The sequence below is a fragment of the Pollachius pollachius genome, assembly GCF_949987615.1.
Source record: "Pollachius pollachius genome assembly, chromosome: 12".
NCBI lineage: Eukaryota > Metazoa > Chordata > Actinopteri > Gadiformes > Gadidae > Pollachius > Pollachius pollachius.
The window spans coordinates 9802970-9823561 of NC_136945.1; the positions used below are offsets into that span (position 1 = coordinate 9802970).

Below are 20592 nucleotides of genomic sequence, written 5' to 3' on the forward strand. Positions count from 1 at the left end.
ATACTGGAGACGATTGAAGGCTGTTTTTTATTCTGCCCGGTTTTCGTCATTGACTGAATACTTTAAATCACTTCCTTGTGATCAGATGTAAGTACCATACGCCTCGAAACCTTGAATAATTAATTATGAGATAACATATATTTATTTTTATTGACAATAGGAATGGTTATATAGTGAAACTGAATGGGTATCATTTCAATAAAGATGATCTAGGACATTTTTATGAAGAGCCGTGACCATCAAAAAAAGAAGTAGGCAGGAATGACGTCTGCTGCGCACAGGGGCAGGAGCGAAATTGACACTTGCAGAGTAGCCAGAGACAGCGAGCGAGAGACGGTAAGTGGAAACGTCAAACTTCTCTAGCTAATAATCCCTGTTAAATGTATACTCCGCTTCAGAGTATATCGTCAACTATTGTATTTAAGATCAGCTAGTGTATTTTGATGCATGCTGTTTATTTAGTTTAAGTATACGGGAGAATAAACATTGTCCGTAAGTAAAAACGTACTGTGCACTCCCATTTTAGTCAAGGCCAGGCGGAAGGGCAGGTAATGTTAGCAATCGGTTTGGTCTTTAGGGGTAAATGCGTTTTATTCTGTGTCGCTAGCATGTCTACTCATGTATTTAATTTCACCTAACAATAAAACACAATGAGTTTGACATCGTGGATATGTTTCTGGTGGTCTAATTGTGTTTTGATCTCTTTCTGGGAGAGGAATGTACAGGCTAGCTAGCTAGCCTGTGAAGTGTCGGTAGCCCTTTTCGTCGCAGTCTGTTGGCTAGTTAGCATTATTTAGCTAACGAGCTAGTTAAAATGGCTTAGTCTATTGGCTGCACTGAAGGTAGATCACGGACAGTGTATTAAAGACCTTCATTCACTGTAATTCTCTTCTCATGAGCTCGTCGATGGGTGGTATTGTAAAGTCCAAATACTTATGTAATTAAAGCGCTGTTAAAATGCTCAACCTCGATCTGGCTCGAGGAATGTTACCGCGGAGCTCTGTACCCACAGACGGCACATAACGGGAGGACCTGGTGGGCCAACCGTATGGCAATTGTGTGGGTAACCGTTACATTAACTCACTTGGTATGATCATGGTTCTAATGCCTTATCTTTGTCAAGGGTTAACGGTGTATTACAGCCTGTTGCAGTAGACAATGCCGGTAGGGTTCTGCTAGCGAAAAGAGAAGGTGGAATATATTTGAAAACTATTGAGGACGTATCTCAATAGAGGCTCTTGGTGTTGAAAATGGATTCTCGTGTTTTACTATGCGCGCCCTCCTCAGAAGATCATTTTCTTCAGAGTCGAAATAATCTGCCTCATCCGGTGTATGTCAACTCTATAAGACTGGGTTTGGTGATGAGATTTAAGATTTAAAACACTTCCTCCTCCAAACAAGCCCCCGTGTCCAGGTTCCTAAACAGGAACAGAGACTTAAAGTCTATTTTAGTTGCCACTCCTTTCCACGATATCAGCAAGAGGCCGACTGGTGCTCTGCAAAGAGGATGTGGTTACAGGTCAGTATAACTGACAGGCGCATGCAACTTGCACATGCCTCTTAAATTTTGAACATATTGTAGTCTAGCATGTTTCTTTACCAATTGTCTTTCCTTGTTATCCTACTGCAACTGGGTTTCTGTTGTTTTTTATAATGAAGATACTGGTATCGCTTGCTCTCACACATCTCTACTGAACTTTTGGAGTTTTAGGCCAGAAAGTAATCAGACAGACGTGGTTGATGTAATTTTCATTTTGAGCACTGTGCATCTGTTATCATATTTCAAACATTTTCCGGGGCGTTACTTCTCACTTTCTTTAAGCGTAGCAGTGGTTCTCAGAATTGAGGGTTGTTCGTGTGAAGTTTGGCTCCTATGATTTACCGAAAAGGATGTACCTTTTAGTCTTTGGTACGGTAAGGAGTAATAAAGAAACAACAGAAAAATTTTGTATCAATGTAACGTGTTTCAACGATAAAACATTTTTTTCCCCCATCTGCATCGCATGTTGTAATGCAGCATCGTCACATAGCCAGCCAACTAGGGGATGGTCTTACATGTGTCAGTTTTGGCGGATGTGTGGTTTGACACGATCTGTGGAATGGGGCAAGGGAGACAGCCAGTAGCTGTCAATCGCGTGTGCCCCATGCTGACTCAGAGCTTCATCACATTGTCATATCCTTTGCCAAGCCAGGAAGTGGTGATGATGTTCAGATACTTGTATAAGGGTACTAGTCTTCTACTTGCCTCGGCAATCACGGTGCATTTTAGTTTTGCGATCATAGGAGTCGCAGCCCGTGAAGACGCGCTGCCAGAGAGCCCTCCTTGAGCTTTCAACCTTACATGGAGACATACCTTTGTCCATAGAGGGTGAGTGATGCAGTGACTTCACTGTGTGTGTGTGTGTGTGTGTGTGTGTGTGCGCGCAACATGTGGCTTTCCCCTCCCTCCCTTTTTGCTGGAGTTACTATGAGAGCACAAAAATGTTGATGTTTGTTTTGTTGGGAACGACAATGTGTCGTCGAGGGCAGTGGAAAGAAGGAGAGGTTTATTTTAAGGAGAGAGATGTCCTTAAATGGCTGTGTATGTGTGTGTATTTGTGAGTTTGTGTTCACATGTGTTGGTTGGTGATATAGACTAAGATTTGGCGTCAGGATTGTAATTCAGGGAATGTCTATGTACAGGCAGCTGGTGGTAGCTGACTCCGTTATGTGCTCCTTTTGGCTATTCTGTCACAGAAGAGCTGATACCGTTTAGTTAAGTATGTGGTGGTCAACAAGAGATAATGATATGATTGAAGTGTTTCCCCTGAGGGCATAGTTTAAATCAACCTATGTCACTAGGGTTGGCAGGATGGCATTTGGGACCGGAGGAGTATTGGAAGTATTTACAAGCATTTACAGTCAAAAGAACCAACTGTCATGCCGTATTCTACACTCAAAAGCATCTTTGTTTCTTTATGTGGCAAACAGCATAGGCAATGGTACTTGGCATATTTGCCTAATGATCAAATTTAAATCTCATGCTGAGTGGTGTTCCGACATAGAATAAGTATTATTGAACAAACTACTTCTTCTACTCATTATTAACAGGCCTGCTGAGCCAGTAATTGTCTAGTGCTCCAAAAAGGTTTGTTGCCATAAGTTGGCGGCCACAATTGCATTCTTAACCTGTGGCTTATACACTTATAATGGCCATCAGCCAACCTTGAAAATGTGTGGAAAAGACTCTTTGCATGAAAGTCGTTGGCTGAAGTTATCTTTACTTCCAGAAAATGTGGTTGATAATATTGTTTGCCAAGATATTATCCGATTACACAACTCCTTTTTCAAAGTATGTTCATTGTAATGCAATCTCTTTTGTTACTGAATCATACACTGACTGTATTATACTGATCCACAGTGATCTAAGGACGGGGTAGATTTCCGGTAATATTGGCAGGTCAGAATGACACAAGTGTGGTCCTGTTTTGTGAAAACCTAAATTGTAGGGTTAGCTGTAGGCTTAGTAGATTATCCCTATGTTTTAACCACACATAGCAACAGTCTGTTGGGTTATGAGTTCTGGACATGAAAGTCCACTGCCAGGTCCAATTTGGCATGGAATTGAACCAGCAGCAGTGAGCCCATGACCCGTCTTGGGTCCTGACGCGCGGCAGAGGTTGGTTTGAAAGATGTATGAAAGATGGGAGGAACATAACTGTGCGCTAGTGAACCCTTGAAAAACATGTGGAGCATTCTTCTGAATTTGCAGACGCTGTGTGTTGGGATGGGCCATTTCTGATGTCATTTGCTTCAAAGCAGGGAATTTTCACCCCTTTGTCCATGCAAGAAAACATGATGTACATATCACTGTAAAATAGGGCGTGTCCTAGATCATTGTGTGCTGTTCACACAGATGATTTGTTTTGTAATTGAGCTCTGACATGGGAAGTTTTTTTTGTTCAATCGCCCCATTGCATTTGTGTAGTCACGTGCTGTTGTGCCTTAAACAGCCCCGCCCGAAATAGAAAAATCACACGATAGACTTATACTTCTCTCCTTCGTCGCAAGGTTTAGAAGATATTTGGCCTTGCATCATAGTCATTGTGATATGAAGGACCATATCCGTCCTTAACATTTCAAAATAGTGAGAAATAAAACATTATACATGTTTGAGAAACATCCACTGCAAAGAATAGCTGGTGACTATCGCTTGATAAGCTCTTCAAACTGTAGTTTATAGTAAGGCTTTGATTTTATCTTTGCCTTCATGCACTATTCTTGCTGATGTGTCGATACTGTTTATTTATTGGCCTGTGGGCCCATTTTCATTGACTTCAAAGTCCTTCTTCTATGCACCCTAGTGTTTTCAACATACTAGATGTGGTCCAACTAAAATACTACTTTCTCGGACTTTCTCTGGTCCGAGAAAGTAGTATTTTACTCAAAATGTAGAAAATAGCAGTTTCACAGTGCACTTTTCTAATTTATTGATCATGGTCCATTAAATAGCAAACCATGATCCTTAGACGTAGTTCAGGGAACCCGCTTACTGGCCCTCAAAAGTAATGGTGTCATTTAACACCAGCAGAGTATAGTCTTTCCAAGTACTTTATCTTATAATTTAGTTTTCTAGTCTATATTACATTTGACAGCAGTCAAATCTGAAAGGTCTACAGTCAGAACGATATCATCTCCAAGCCAATGATTGTAATGACCGGGGGGAAAACAACTCAAAACAACTGTTGAAGGAAATTTAAGCTGTTGTAGGTCTACGCCTGCAGCATCGACCACTGCTTTCCGTGGACCATTTGTATCCCTTTTCTGCCAATTGCAAGTCGACGGGAAATCATCATGTGGGTTCTCAGACTCCCCAGCCCTCCTAGGGCTCCACTGCTGCAGCCGTAATCGCAAAGAAAACACCAGTAACGGTCGGACCTCCGCAGCTTTTTCAGCTGACCTCAACTGGTAGTGACCCAGTTGGCTAAACCCCACCGACTTAACTGCTTTCTGTGTGTGAGCCATTGATCCCCCGACACCCCCCGCTCTCCTCATAATGATACTAGAGTCAATCAATCGATTTCTCACCGACCCCTAGTCTTAATCTCACTTTTCATAGTGCGAGAGTCCTCCCCACAAAGCCAGCCTCAATAGTTCTATTATCTGCAGTAGGAATGGTTGCCCGGCCTGTGTCTGACAACGGCGGCAGTGTTTTGACAGCCCGCACCCGATGGCCAAGTAATCGCGTCATTATGAGGCGCTTTGACCAGTTCCATGCCTCTTCTTGATATTCTCCTTTGCGGTTGCCTCACAACCGCAAAGACACAAATGCGTGCCACAGCTGGTTTGGGTTAGAACGAGAAAGAGAGGGAGAGGGGTCACTCAGGCTTCACCTCCTCCACCCTGCAGCAGCAGCCGATCCGCTTATGGGTGTTCCCCCTCCATTGTTGTGTGTGCACCTCCAGGAATGACTAGAATCCTTCCTCTTTTCCAGAGGAGGAAACATTTGAGCAAAAAAACGAAGGGGAATTCCTCCTTTATTACTTTTTGTTTTACTTTTGAGTATTAAAAATCTTTCTCTCTCTGTCCCCCCCCCCAACTCTACTTTTATCTTACTCCTCTTCCCGTTTGTCCAGTGCAGACTGCTGGGGCTGTCCGGTGAAGCGATCCCGCCATGCGTGAATACAAGTTAGTGGTGCTAGGATCAGGAGGTGTGGGCAAGTCTGCTCTGGTGAGTATTTTTATCTGCATCCTAACCCCCACCCACCTCGAATCCTTCCTGTCGGTCGGCCGTGAGGTCTCTGCCTTGTTTATAGAGTCTGTGTACAATTGTACCTCCATTAGTCATATGTTGGGGACAATGTGTGATACGGGGCCAAGCCTCAACTGGTGTTGCCTAGAGGGGAAATCCCTTTTTTTTTAAATCATAAGAGTAACCTAACACTTTTGATTTAAAGCCGGCATTATTATTTAGATCATAGTTTTTCCCATGCATATAAAGTCATTTTATTTAGACGAGTATTTAAGCCTGCTCGTTTTCAAAGCTCTGCTATGCTGTTCTGCCTAGTAGCCGAATTACATGAGCTGGGATGGGAAATGGCTGTAGATTTTCTAGCAACCTATATACAGTAGTAGAATTCTGTCATGCGCAATGATACTATTTATATTTGTGATTTATTGTGGGTCTATTAGCCTTGTAAGTGTGAACAAATTATGACTCTCACATGAACATCACTTTAAGATAATTTCCAAGCGGATGTTAGCAGTAGAAGAAGAGTGGTCTTGTGTTCCGTTCTTCACCAACACTACTGCTGTCTGTCTGGTTATTTCTCCATACTGGCAGGTCCTGACAGGTTAAGGCCTCAAGATGTGTTTAGGCAAACAAACTTGTCTTTGCTAGCCAAGCAACAAACGCACTAACTACTAAAATATCGTAGTATTGAGGTTTTTTTTGGAGGGATATCTGAACCATGCTAGAAGCGCAGACGGGTACAGTGGTCTGGAGAGGCTGGCTTCTGATGCTGGCAGTCTGGTCTGTCTCTTGTTCTTACAGACGGTTCAGTTCGTACAGGGGATCTTTGTGGAAAAGTATGACCCGACAATAGAAGACTCGTACAGAAAGGTAAGCGCTGCACTGATGGGGTTTGGGGGAGTTGCGATGGCGGCGTCTCGGGAATGAGTTGATTGCTAGCAGCTGGTCTGCAGGTTCACATTATGACGCCATACTCTTGTTATTCCCCCTTCTCTGTCCAGGCTCTCTAAGCCATTGTCTTCTCTTTCTCACTCTTTTGTCCTTTTTTTTTTGTTTTTGTGCATTTGGTTTGGGAGTGTATCTTAGTATCTTAGTCTCTTTTGTGTGTTAGCCTGCAGCTGGCCATTATGTCAATAAAGTGGCACAGTGAGACTCTACATGCACTCAGATTGTGGTTATTGAAAGAATGTGTGATAGCTTGAGTGCTGTTTTTGAAAACGGCACTTAATAACAGTCTAATAAGTTGAGAAGGTTTGATTACTTCATTGTGAGGCTGCCTCACAAGGAACCAATCAAACCTTCTAATGGAGTCAAACATAAAGCCTCTTCCTTCTTGGTACTTATATCCACATTACTTAGTAGCCCATTAAACCAATATTGCTATCAAATTAACTATTATACAAATGAACTATAAATTAACTGCTATACTACTCAATATACTGCCGGCTCTACCAGAAGGTATTCTTAAAATATGATGTGATGTGCTTATGCCCTTCCTTTTGCTCAACAGCAAGTGGAGGTCGATGGACAGCAATGTATGCTGGAAATTCTCGACACGGCAGGAACCGTAAGTTATCTGAACACTCATAGCTACCATCTCAGAGTTCGCCTTATAGATGTGCTTCAGAGGATGGGCTCAAGTTGCCATGTTTGCACCCAGGGGACCATGATGAGTGATCTCCACTGCGGAGACTGTGTAACCGCTATTGATTGATAAGCTAAAACCGCGGCGGAACTACCTGAAAAATATTGGGCGTTTGAGGCCTTGCATTACGCACATATTTGCCGGGTTCCACTAGGCCCAGCGCTGCAGGGGTATAGATGAAACTCAGGCCTGTTTGAGGCTAGACGGTTTGACATCAATACATTGTTTGGTGGTTGAGCTGTGGCTTAGAACGCAGCTGTCGTATACATGAGTAACATGGCCGTAGCTGTTGGGCGTAACCATAGAAAAAAATATAAATCACACGCTCAATGACCGTCAAGTGAAGGGTCAGTGAGTTTGAGCCTGGTCACAGAAGTTAATAGAAAGATATTGGGAGATTAAGAGATCTTTTGAAATTACTTTATTGGAAAACATTCAATTTCTTTTAATTCTGATATTGTAACTGTTTCTGTTTCGAAAGTGTTTGTCGTTCCTAAACTAGCACTTTGTCCTGTTCCTGTTTTTGCAACACTGTGTGGTGTTAAATGATTTCGGGTTTTTCCTTTTGAATAGAGCTTGCTTAGTCAAATTCTGGATTATAGAAACTGAGGAGCCCTTTTCTCCATTTCCTCATTTGTACCCTCCTTTTTATAGGAGCAATTCACGGCTATGAGGGACCTGTACATGAAGAATGGCCAAGGCTTCGCGCTGGTCTACTCCATCACGGCACAGTCGACCTTCAACGACCTCCAGGACTTGAGGGAACAGATCCTACGAGTAAAGGACACTGAGGATGTGAGTGGCGGTTCACATGCCTTAGCTTTTCTCTGATCATGGACAAGGGATCATTTAATGTGATCACACAGTGGTACCATGCCTGTTTACTGTTTTCTTTTAGTAGTGTATCTAAAGTTATAAACCCACAAATCAACATTATTGGAGGATGTAATCAGAATTATGGGATTATAATCGCATTGTAATCGTTCTATATGCTATTTACGAAAGCCATGTCTTTATTTGAAGGAAAAGGGAACTTGGTAGGGGGAGGTGAAATGAAAATTAAAAATGTCTCGTCAGTCATTTGGTTTCGATGGAACCCGTCCCTGTGTTTCCCTTTTAAGATGCAGAGGCTTTTAGTTTGCTGAGTTCTCCATCTCCAGTAGGGCAGGGTGCGTCTGACTCACATCCAGGATGCCCTTTTTTGGTGATCTCTGCAGGGACTGAATGTTACCATAACTCACTCTCTCTCCTCTCCTTCTCTCTCTGCCTCTCTCTCTGCCTCTACTCCCATGTCAGCCATGTTTATTCCCTACTTCCCTCTAGAGCTCAGCTCAGAATCTCCATACCTCGATTCCAGCCCCTTTCTTATTTGTTTGACCATTCCTCTGTGGTGTTTTCTCAGATATCATCTTTCATTGGCTTGTGATTGGCCTAACAGCGCCCTGTCCCTTCCAACTCCCTCCATTTATTTTGGCCTGAATACTTTTGGTCTGATTCTATGTGTGCAGATGATTGGATAGTCAGGGGTGAGGTGCAGTGAAAGCACCCAGAATCTAGCCCCCCCCCAACCCCCCCCCCCCCCCCCCCCCCCCCCCCCCCCCCCCCCAACCCATGTGGTCAAGGGCACTGGGGCCTCGGACAGATCACAGCAACGCCAGCCCATCTCTTCATGGAGGGGAAAACGTTCAAGCCTGTCATCACGGAGCCACGTTCCTTCCTAATATATTCCCGGCTCTCCTGCTTATCTGACCTCGGGGGGCATTCCACCTTCGGGAGATCCACACTGGAGATTTAAGACCCTTGGTTGCGATTGGCGACGACATCTGTTTATCTTCTGTACCCCTTAGACGGGAGCAAACACCCTGGCGGGAATGGAAAACGCTCAAGGGTATTTTTCTTTCTGTTAATCTCCTCCACTGTAGCCAAAAAGGACGGATACCTCAGCAGGAAAAGGCTTTCATGGTGACGTGAGAGTGGGATCAGTCGGTCAGTGCCGGTAGCGGCTGCTGCTGCTGCCACAGCTGTTCTCGCTCTCTCCGCTCCTTGATCCGAATGCCATGGCTCATTTACAACTAAATGTTTTCTCAGTCACTTCGGTCTCGCCATGCTCAATTAAAGGACTTTATTAAAAGGAAGATGAAACAGACTTCGAAAAGCCTGTCTCAGGGATGGTAACTTGTAGGATGGGAAAACATGATTTGGGCTGGGGGTGGACTGAGAATGGGAGGGAGCTTTAGTCATGATCTTTTTTAGCATGGTTGTTGTGACTGTCTGGTACAGCTTTGTCATTCGGAAGAGTTTACATTTCTTTAGACGGTAAAATGCCCAGAAACCATATCAACAACATCAAGATGTTATTTTTAGGTTTAATATTCCACAATGTTTTGTTGTCCTTGAGTGATCGCCATTGGTAAGCGCCTGACCAGCCTGTGTTCAGGGAGCCAACCCACCCCTTTTAGTTATTGTATGACAAACCCAGACGGTGTTGAGAATACATGTAGACAAAAGTGAACCGAGCATCTTGCCAATTTTTATTAAAAGCTTGCTTCCCTCCTAGTTTCCTCCTGCCGGTGTTATGTAAGGCTCTTGTGACATTTTGTTTTCCAGGTCATCTTTGTTCTGACTTGTCTGACCACGTTGGTAATGACTCACTTGGCGCAGGCTGCGACTCACTCCACTGTCGGCGGGGCAACGCAGCCTCCATTTAGACAAGCGCAAGGAGAAGAATGTCTTGTCTTCTTCTGTCGTAGATTCCGAGGAATCTACGACAGAAGAAGACAAGACATTCTTCAGCAGTGGGTGGAATGTTTAGGTCTATCCGCGTCGGCGCTGTGGGCGGGATGGGACCTGTCCCTGGCGCGCAAAGACCCTCTCGACGGAGCCAGCCGCGTAGATTAGTCACATGCTATGGCCAGCTCCAGGGTGCTGACACCGCTGTATCGAGAGATCTCTCGGGTTCTCCTCCTCCTGCAAACGACGTAGCCACTGCTCTCCTTCGGTCCTTAAGCCCAGATTGGCTGATAGTTTACATTAGGAGGAGTGCATACCACCGGATCGCCTGGGGACACCCTCCCCCCACGCCCAAGAGCGCCCTTCAGCGGCCCAAACTGAGGGCTTGTTTGGATATCAAACATCAAGCAGCAACCTCCATTGGGGCTAGTACAAACATCTCCACTTCCTGTCCTTCGCGCCGTAAACCAGAAAGAACGGGTGGAGAGTGGGGAACATAGTATTTGGCCCCTTTTTACTAGACGAACGCCGACGCTCTCTGAGGGAGTGGGCCCGTTTGTCCAAGAACAACCCCACAAACAACTCGATGCTTGTGCTCGGGGGAGGCTAGCGCTATGAGCGTGCCGCCACATGTCGGTCCACTATGTCAAGTAACTCTCAAATATCTTTGCTGTTTTCCTCCACCGCAAGTACCGACGTTGCTTCTGGGCAAGGCTTGTGCAAACTGGAGGAAAGGAAGGCAACGCCAGCCTAATAGACTTTTGTTTCTTGGTGGTTTGGTGACTACATTCCCCACTAAATGATATAAAGATGCTGTATGTTTGCATGCAAACTGCATCATGCAATGTGGTGTCTGTGGGTTGTACCGCTGTGGTCACAAACAAAACACATCCCTAAATCATGGGTAGAATACAGGGGACAGGCTGTCGGTGTCAATTTTCTTCTAGACTTTTACTTGCTTTTAGCTTTTTTGTTTTAACATAACTATTGCAGCAAATAGTTGTATTATTATTTGTAATTTGAGTAACATATTCTGCCAATTTCCGTCTCGCAGCGGATGAGCGAAGAGCAAAGCGTTTCTGTTCTTTGTTGTCTCTTTAAAAATATGCTCTGGGTCAACTATCGCGTCATTCCAGGCGGCAGCTGAAGCATGGAGTCCAGTGCGCTTGGAAAGCGGTCAGGAAGGAAAGCGATGTTATCCTGGCCGGGCGGGGTCATCACACGGCTTCCTCCGGGCCGCCGCTCTCCCTAGATAGGCCAGTCAGGAAGCAGCAGGCAGGATGAGCCGCATCCCCGACACTTGGTCGCCCGAACCCTGTGCCCACCGTGACAGCCAGGGCCAAGGGTCTGACGGGACTCTGAAAGCAGTTTACACCAGCGTAGAGCACTCTGTACGGGGATGTTGAAATGAATGTCCTCCTTTTCCTTTTGTTTGCTCGCCAAGTTGGGTAGATTAAATGGGTTCTGTATTGATTTATTAATGCATTTTCGTTGTTTCCTTTTTTGTGATGTGCAACCTCAATTGTTCTGTTTATTTAAGCACAACCTGCCCCGAGGGATGAATTGCTCTTTTGTTTCTTGAGTATCTTGGATTCCTCCCTTTTAACCATCCCGTGGAATAGAGACACCACTTTCAACACCACCCTCCCGTCTTCTGACTAATGGTCACCTGAATAGTTCTCCAACACTCCTCCTTTCCACCGTCTCCCATCATACTCCCCCTTGCAGTGTTCTCTGGCTATGCATTTCTCCTGTGCCAACCGTGTGTTTGGTATCTCACTCCTGACTCACTACCACTCTTTCTCAACCCCATTTGTGTCCTACTCATTAATCCTGACCATCGTTCATTATGTTTTTATTTCTATCCAATAATTTGTTTCACCATCTGCGGTCATCTCATTGAAATATTCATTGCCCTCTGCTAGAATTCATCTGTGTGTTGTCGTCCTCTATCCGATTCCATGGTTTAATTATTGAATACTGTCATTTACCAGCACTGCATCAACACATTTTATGCATTAACATATTGACACAACATGCAATCTTTTCATTATATATCTTGAATGAATATATATATATGTGTGTGTGTGTGTGTGTGTGTGTGTGTGTGTGTGTGTGTGTGTGTGTGTGTGTGTGTGTGTGTGTGTGTGTGTGTGTGTGTTGTTTGGAATCCTGTCATTAACATTATCACCTAGTTCTAGAACCGATGTTTGAATGGATGATTGCTTTAAAACAGAAAAAGACCCAATACAATGGGGTCTTCCATGTTGTACAGCCATGTGTTCACTCCTTGTGTTCCCTTGCTTCCCCCCCTCAGGTGCCTATGATCCTGGTGGGGAACAAGTGTGATCTGGAGGACGAGCGCGTGGTGGGGAAGGAGCAGGGCCAGAACCTGGCCAGACAGTGGAACCACTGTGCCTTTTTAGAGTCCTCCGCTAAGTCAAAGATCAACGTCCTCGACGTGAGTTCCCCCTCACACCACTGATTCCATTCTGCTGCTCCATTGTGAATCCCAGCCATGAAGCCAGATTTATTCAGCCGCATTAAATATTCACAACATTCCGATCACACCTCAGGATACGTGACACCAATGCAATATTTATCATAATTATAATCTGTTGATGATTCTTCATGACATGTCAATGACATCACCTGGCCCAATGTCTGCTGCTTGAAAACAGCCATTCCAGTGCTTGTGTTTCAGCAGAGATGGCGCTGTTCCTGACCTTTTTTGATTTAGTGATTTTCTTTAGTTGATGCTCTTAGGTTCCTCATTTAAGTATTGGCGTCTGAAAGCAAAGCAACCAGCCGAGCAGTCCTCTTAACACAGCTGTTGTCTGTTTGTTGTCCCTGCGGTGCTGGCTTTACAATGTGGCCATTAAAGAAGTGTTCAGCTGTATGCCTAGCACACAAAGTCACACCCTTGGCAAAGCCACCATGTCCCCGCGTGGCAACAACGTGGATGTGTGTGCACAGTGACTTTCTTTCCATTGCAGATACTGGTCTGCGTACGCCAGAGAGTTTGTTTGTCCTCCTGTACAGCAAATAGGCCAGGTCTACTACATGTATGTGTGTGTGCTAATTGTTGCTGCTCTCTTGTTGTGCTCTTTTTCAGATCTTCTATGACCTGGTCAGACAGATAAATAGGAAAACGCCAGTGGAAAAGAAGAAGGCGAAAAAGAAATCCAACTGTGTTCTGCTTTAAAGACCCCTACCCCCTGCAGCAGCTCTGAGCCAGGTGTGTGTGTGTGTGTGTGTGTGTGTGTGTGTGTGTGTGTGTGTGTGTGTGTGTGTGTGTGTGTGTGTGTGTGTGTGTGTGTGTGTGTGTGTGAGCGCGCGCTAATAACCACAAACCCTCTCAACATCAAAAGGCTAATAACTAGCGAACCGCTCAGTCACGTGACGGGGTCATGATGAAGGTGCAAGCGTGGTCCATCATTATTTGCACATCTGTGTCACATCCTCTCTCCCATGCATCTTTTATATGGCCCCTTGAAGCACAGCCTCGTACCAGTAGACCTTTGAGGCCGCTCACCTTCAGCCAACATGGGGTTATTTAACCGGGCTAATTAAAACCATGTGGAAAGCTCACGCACACACACTCGCATAAACCTCATGTTGGACAGCCTGTTGTTCATAAAAAACAGTTTAGGATGTAGACTAATACCACTTAAGTCCAGCATGCGCCATGCTAACGTTAACGTCACCTCAGCCACTGTTGTTAGTTATTTTAGACACTTGTATATTTCAAGTACTTTAATAGTTTTGACGCAGATGAATAAGTAACAGATGCATGATTCTACAGTGATATCCTTGAAAAGAAACCTGAAACATTAAGCCTTATCAACTATTAGGGTGGGTTACGTTTCTTGTGTCTGTCCTCAGCTGCCGCTCAGCCACACACTTTAGGGTGAGTCTACTATGCTTGCATGCTAGGCACATTGGGAAATGTGTTGTGCACTTACACGCTCTAGCCAGCACAGAGAATGCTGTGTGTTTCTCTTCAAACTGAACATGCTGCTCTATATTTCTTTAGGTTATGTCATTAGGATTTGACTTGATATGATATCGGGTTACAAAGCACAAAACATCCCAGAGTTTAGCCCTTGACAGTGTTGACCACTTATTTCCAAGTGGACCAAGCACATCAAAAGACAGAAGCATCATATCACATGATGTACTTATGGGGAACGGCGACTGTACTGTTGGCTCTCCATGTTCATATGTAGGAGGGGCTTGAGACTCCAGGAATCTCCTACATGACTAACACTGGCCTGCCTCGCAGCTGATCATTTGCAGACAGTCGAAGGGAATTGTTCTGCTTTGCATACGTACATGTTTTTTTAATTTATTTAGTGGTGTTCATGGTCATGGTCCCCCTGTGCTGAATGATTGGGTCGAGACTTAGGCGGGATGCCTCATCATCTGGGAGAAGGGAAGAATGTGGGTCCATCGGAAAAACTGTCAGGTTTTTTTGGTTTCTACCACAGGATTGAACGTAACTTCTGCCTTCCTTGCACTTCTCGGGCCAAAAAAAGTGGTCATAGATCATTCCTGTAAAGAAACATCTCGGGTTTTAATGTCCACCGCCCGTGTTTTGAGGCAGAAGGGATGTCAATATGTACGTATTGGGGTTATGGCCAGATGAGACATGGTTTGTTGCCTTAAGCTTTTAAAGGGGCCATGTTTGACTGGCCTTGTAATTAAACACTCTGAACTAAAAGGTTATGTACACATTATAGTTATCCAGGGGAAATTGGTATGTGCTTTCGTGTGGTTATATATGGATGTGAGATTAAGATTTAATAATTTTGTTTAGACATTTTCCGGAGTCAATGTAATGCTTTTCTGCAGCGATGGCCAAAGCTTTCCTTAGGCCTGAGATCTTTGGGTCTGTGAGATCTCCAAGATCTAGGAGTTTCTAAGAATAGTTCCACCAGAATGGACCTCTTCCATGTTTCCACTAGTGGAGGTTAGTGAAGCTGAACAGAGCGACACGTGTTGACCAAGTGACAGTTGCGGTCTTAAAGATGCAGGGCAGGCCACATTCAGACTGTTGTGTATTGATGTTTGTCTCTGGAGGTCATTGCGTCTGTGTTGCCATATTATATAAAATGTTTAATGTTTTGATGGGGGCTGACCCACCAAAACCCTGAAAAATAATTAACATTCATGGCACACATGTGCATACGATGAAGAAATGGTGAAGATTTGTGAGTTCTACAACGTATCCAAACATGTCAGTGCAGGCGCATCTGCTTTCAGCACTCACTGCAGGGACTCCAGTTTGTCAGTTAACTCCGACGGAGTGTGTGTAAAAGAGCTGAGAAGTATCCGGAGGGGGAACACACACACACACACACACACACACACACACACACACACACACACACACACACACACACACACACACACACACACACACACACACACACACACACACACAGTGCCAACGCCGGTTTGCCCAGTGAACCAACACTAATGGGATTACAGCCCCTACTGTTCCACTACTCACAACACACACAGGCCCTAAACTGGGACGATGGTGGCCGAGAGACACCAGACCAGAATAGGCTACAGGGGGGACAGAGAGTTCATGGCATTATCGACTCAATTGAAAGGGGGCATCATTTTCCAACAAAAGTTCACCTTTGTTGAGGTATAATAAGCTGTCCTAAACTCCTCATGAAACTCCAGTGGACTGGGGTTTCAATGCCTTTTAATCTCTCTGAAAATCGCAGATGAAATTACTGCAATTTTATCTATTACATCATCAATTGGTCAAGTTAGCAGGGAACTGCCTGAGCTTTGAGTCATGAGAACTGGATCTTGCACTAATTTTAATAATAATTTGCATAATTATATTTTCAATGAGTCCAGCTCATTCAATGAATCACCTTTGACACCATATATGATTCACTACAAAGAAATATTCAAGGCTGTCTGAAGTACCCCCTAATAATCACAACCACCGCCACCTTCCCACCCCCTGTGCATAAGGCATGATTCACCACAAGGATAGCAGCAGAACCGGGAAAGCAGGCCATGCTAACGTGGGGTTAAAATAGTGGACGAGCTGTTTGTTTTCTCTGCTGTGGCTTTGGCACACAGACGGATTTTGTTGGGAAGTCTGACTGGCGTAGATGTTTCTTGACAAGACCCTGAACCCCCCCCCCTCCCCAAGGTTACCTCATTCACAGCTGGTTATGCTTCCTGCTCCCGGGGGGGTGAATACATAGTGTCAATCTTAGGAGGGTTATGGAAACATTCCCTCTAGCTCAATGCTGTGATCACTGATGAATGTAATACAGCACATAGATTACCACTGTTTGAGATTAGGCTTGTGGAATGACTTCCATTTTAAAGATCCCCACCAGCGTTTGAAAGGGGGTGTAGATCAAATACATGTCAATCAATGGCTTCCATTTGATTTAGTTCTGGCATTTGGCATCTATAGCTAATGCTACCAAACTGTGACACAATTATATAAACGCCCTAACTTAACCACAACTTGATAACGCTGAAAAATGAGCCGCACCCTAGCTGAATGCAAGACTCTTGACGGGATGTGTGTGCGTGCGTGTGTGTGTGTGTGTGTGTGTGAACCGTAATGATGAAAACAGTATACTGAATGACAAGCTCTCTATTCATTTATTCCAATGAAACATTGTGGATTGTCCATGAATGTGTCTTCCTGCATATTCGAAGAATTCCTCCCATGTTGAATCAGAGTTCAACAGGGGAAGAATTCTTCCTGTAATATGAGACAACTGGGGTAGGGGACGGCTGACGCCCTCTGTTGGCCAAAAGAGGAATAACTGTCATGTGGATTATGATTCAATAGGGGGCGCCAAACCCCGTCATTGGCTTTAGGGGCAGGATCAGGGGCTTGAATGAAGCATGCATTTTTTTATTGGTTGCTTGTGCTCTGTTTTTGTTCTTCTTTAGAATGCTGTAATGAAGAACTGTTGCCCTGATTGGAACGTGCCAGCATTCCGAACAGCCCCTCCCCTCCCAATCACCCTGCTCCTCCCTTCCCCACACACCCAGGTCCCCCCCCTGATCCCCCCACCCTCTACCCCGCCATCCGCCATAAAAAGTGAATCAGCTGACCGGTCTGTTCCCGACACGGAGACGAGGTCGACGGGGCCAAGCTCCCTCGCTCCCTGTCTCTCTCTCCCCTGCGAGGGACCTGTGTCATGTGTCTCTGCATCAGTGTTGATTTAAAACCCGTGAACGGACAGTGTCTACATCCAAACCACCGCAAGCTCTTTAACAACAACAACCATGATGACGACGATGATGAAATAGAAAAGGCTCTTACCGCAGCACAACTGCGCATTCGTCAACGCTTACTTTGCCCTTATTTTTATTTTTCTAAATTCTCTTATTTTTAGACGTTTAACGAAAAAAAAATAAAAAAGGAATATTACCAACCATTAAAAGGGGGGGGGGGAGATAAAAAACAAGTTATAACGTCAATTCAGTATTTTTCCGTCTTGGCAATATGAATAGATTGTTGCAAAGACATGGAAAGTGGACCTCTTTAGTTGTATGGTTATAATGAATCTTCAAAAAGCATGAAATACCACATCTGTTAAAAGTGTAGATGTCTTCAAAGTGAACTCAAGTGGAGAAGTGAAAGTTTTTTTAGTTTTTCTTTTTATAGCCATGACCCGATCCTCCATGGCTGTCATGTCAGTGGTAATAGAACAACATCTATGTTTTGTTTTTCTTTTGTTTTCCTTTTGTTTTAGTTTTGCCCAATTGTTCATGGACCTTCTCTCTTCTGCAGATATCTCTCTGATGTGACTTAATTTTATACTGTCACTGGGATTTCATAGCTCCCATAATATATTCTAATGCCATTTTTGCATAATGATGCTTCAGAAAAAAATGGGTCTTTTATAGAAGAAATATGGGGGGAAAATAAGGATTGATTTCTATGTCTCTTGAAGCCGAAATATATTATACTAAAACCAACTCTAATAATGCTTCTTTTTTTTGTTTTTTTTGTTTTTTTTTGTCAAATGATGTTCCAGCTTTTATGGATTATTAAAGTACATTTTAGTACATTTTCATTATATTGGTCAATGTATTTTTGTGAATTAAACTTTTATCCAAAGCGTATTTGACTTGATTTTAGAAAGTGAACTCCAACCTTGGTGCTCTGACGTTTGTAATTTTGGATACCAAATAGTTGGTCTCCCAAAAAATTGGTAACCAAATACATCCCAGTAGAGCAGGAATTAATAATTTGTTAAGATATGAACGAATTAGAATTAGATAGTCTGTCGTTTTAAAGTAGATTGAAGAAGTTGTCTCCCATTAATAATTTCGAAGAAGCGTTCCTGTTATCTTGGTGACCTCTAGGGGGCAGTGTCTACTTAAATATATTACGGTCGCGCTTATTCATCTTCTGAACAAGAAGCTGTCAGCCTGTTTCGTACATTTGTTGATAACAGTGATAATGTGTTGCCTTATCTCAGGAATTTACGATGCTCTCCATACCCATATATCTACCCTCCCTGCTAAAAAATGAACGTAAAACAAAAGGAATCTATAGTTATTTATGTGTGCTACTTAATAAAAGTTATGTTGCAAATAAAAACGTAGGCATTTAGGCCTATTCATGTTCTCTGTGCCTTAAGAAAAAAACTACGTGGTAGTGTCACCGTGTTGTTAAAAGACTAAAGGAGTAGCAATTGGGCCAAGACACTTGCTGATGTTTAGATGTTGTGGATGAGAATCGTGCTGTATCATCTAAGATCCTCGGTTGCCTGCCTCCCGATGAGGAGGATGCGTCAAGCTGCGGCGGAGCGGGCCAATAACCGCTGGTGAGGATGGCGTCAGAGGAGATTAACGCGTGTGAGTTATTTTGCTCTCTGTTTGTGTGTCTTATCATGTAAACTCCAGACACCACCGGCTCCTTAAATCCTTTTAGTGCCTGGGAAGTGTGGTAATACCAAACCCTGCTCCTGTAGGTCTATGTATCATCCTTTTCTTAAGCATTCCTCTACCCTGGGAGCTGCCTCTTCCCTTCCCAGGTCTTAAAGGGCATGAAGAGCAATCCAACCACCCCAATAATGGTTTTAAAGATTATCCTCCTCCCCTCCATCAATTAGTGACACTTAGGTTGTTGCATGTCATGCTACGGGTTTATTGACCTTTAGGAGAGAGTCAAGCCTGCTTCACAGAGGAGGCTGCTCTCTTCTTTCTGGCCCTACTTCTTAAGGCTTTCATAATCAGGGTTTTATACGTTGTGAGAATGTGGTTAAATGCTATTTAATGAGTGAATCACAACAGAGAGGGTTATGGAGTCAGTATATTACTTTTTGGAAGTTTCCATTAAACTGCACATAAGGTAACCCTTCAACCACATAAAAGGTTTTCTTTGTTCATAGAAAACAAACCACCAGGGTTTTAATTGCTGGAATCAATCTCCTATTAGGTCTTGAATTCCTGACTTTACAGCATACAGCCTGAGAGGCTCTTAAGATATCGTTGACTGAGAGGTTAATCCACCAAACAATACCCTTGCCTATTAGACGCCTGTGTATTTTTACTCCAGGTCCCTGAACCGATTATAGAAGATTTTATATTAATTCAATGATATCATCTCCTAACATAACCCATCATCCACCAAACAAACCAACACACACGCACACACACAACACTTTCAATCCCTATGCATACACACATTAATACACACACACTCACACACAGACACACACACACAAACACACTATGAAGTTAGAACCCTATGCACACACACACACACACACACACACACACACACACACACACACACACACACACACACACACACACACACACACACACACACAACCACACACCTTCCCCTTGCCAGATCAATTAACAGATTAGTGGCTGGCCAGTATAGACCGGGTCCCAGCCGCAGGGATATCTTTTGCTGTGTCTAATGCATTTTGTGGGGAGGAAGTGAACATGAGCTAGAGAGTACAGTAGCAGGCTCTCAACTGACAGGAGTGCAAGGTTCGCTTTGCACTCCTCAGCCTGTCTCTCTGATGTCCTGTGTGTAATGTGTTTATGAGAAGGGCGTAGGCCGATAGAGTTTCTCTTCTGGTTCTGAGACAGGGGTTATTCAATTTTTCTTTGTCTGTAAATGCATAAGCTTTGGTGTCCCAAAATTTGACATCAGGCTTTTTAACTGTTCTATGTATTTTACATATCATTTTATTTTGCAAGACCTAATACAAGGTATAATGGCATTAATCATGCCTTTTTCTTGTTACGTTATTCTATGGAATATGTTAATTACTGTAAGCTCCAATGTTTCATAATGTGAAGTAAAAAAATTAGTAATAATTCCTAGATTGTACATTGTTTAAGAATTGTTCATTGATATTTGTCTCACTTCTTAAGAGTACATCTGTTTTCAATGCGTTATCACATTATTACCTTTTGCTAGTTATCACACATTCGTAGGCAAGTTTCTTTTTCC

The 20592-nt window shown here is 43.7% G+C and overlaps 1 protein-coding gene across 3 annotated transcripts; it reads left to right on the forward strand.

The window, feature by feature from the left end:
• Nucleotides 1–274: 274 nt before the first annotated feature.
• Nucleotides 275–18234, forward strand: LOC307083922 (ras-related protein Rap-1A-like). Of its 3 annotated transcripts, none has more exons than XM_079747960.1 (8): nt 275–336; nt 5616–5710; nt 6533–6601; nt 7242–7298; nt 8031–8171; nt 12424–12567; nt 13222–13344; nt 17055–18234. In XM_079747960.1, the coding sequence occupies exons 2-7, from the start codon at nt 5654–5656 to the stop codon at nt 13309–13311; spliced, it is 558 nt and encodes a 185-aa protein (XP_079604086.1). In that variant the 5' UTR covers nt 275–336; nt 5616–5653; the 3' UTR covers nt 13312–13344; nt 17055–18234. The 3 variants fall into 3 exon arrangements, with proteins under 3 accessions (XP_079604086.1, XP_079604087.1, XP_079604088.1); XM_079747961.1 differs by having other exon boundaries at nt 284–336; nt 5621–5710; XM_079747962.1 differs by lacking the exon at nt 275–336 and adding an exon at nt 2279–2368.
• The last annotated feature ends 2358 nt before the right edge of the window (nt 18235–20592 follow it).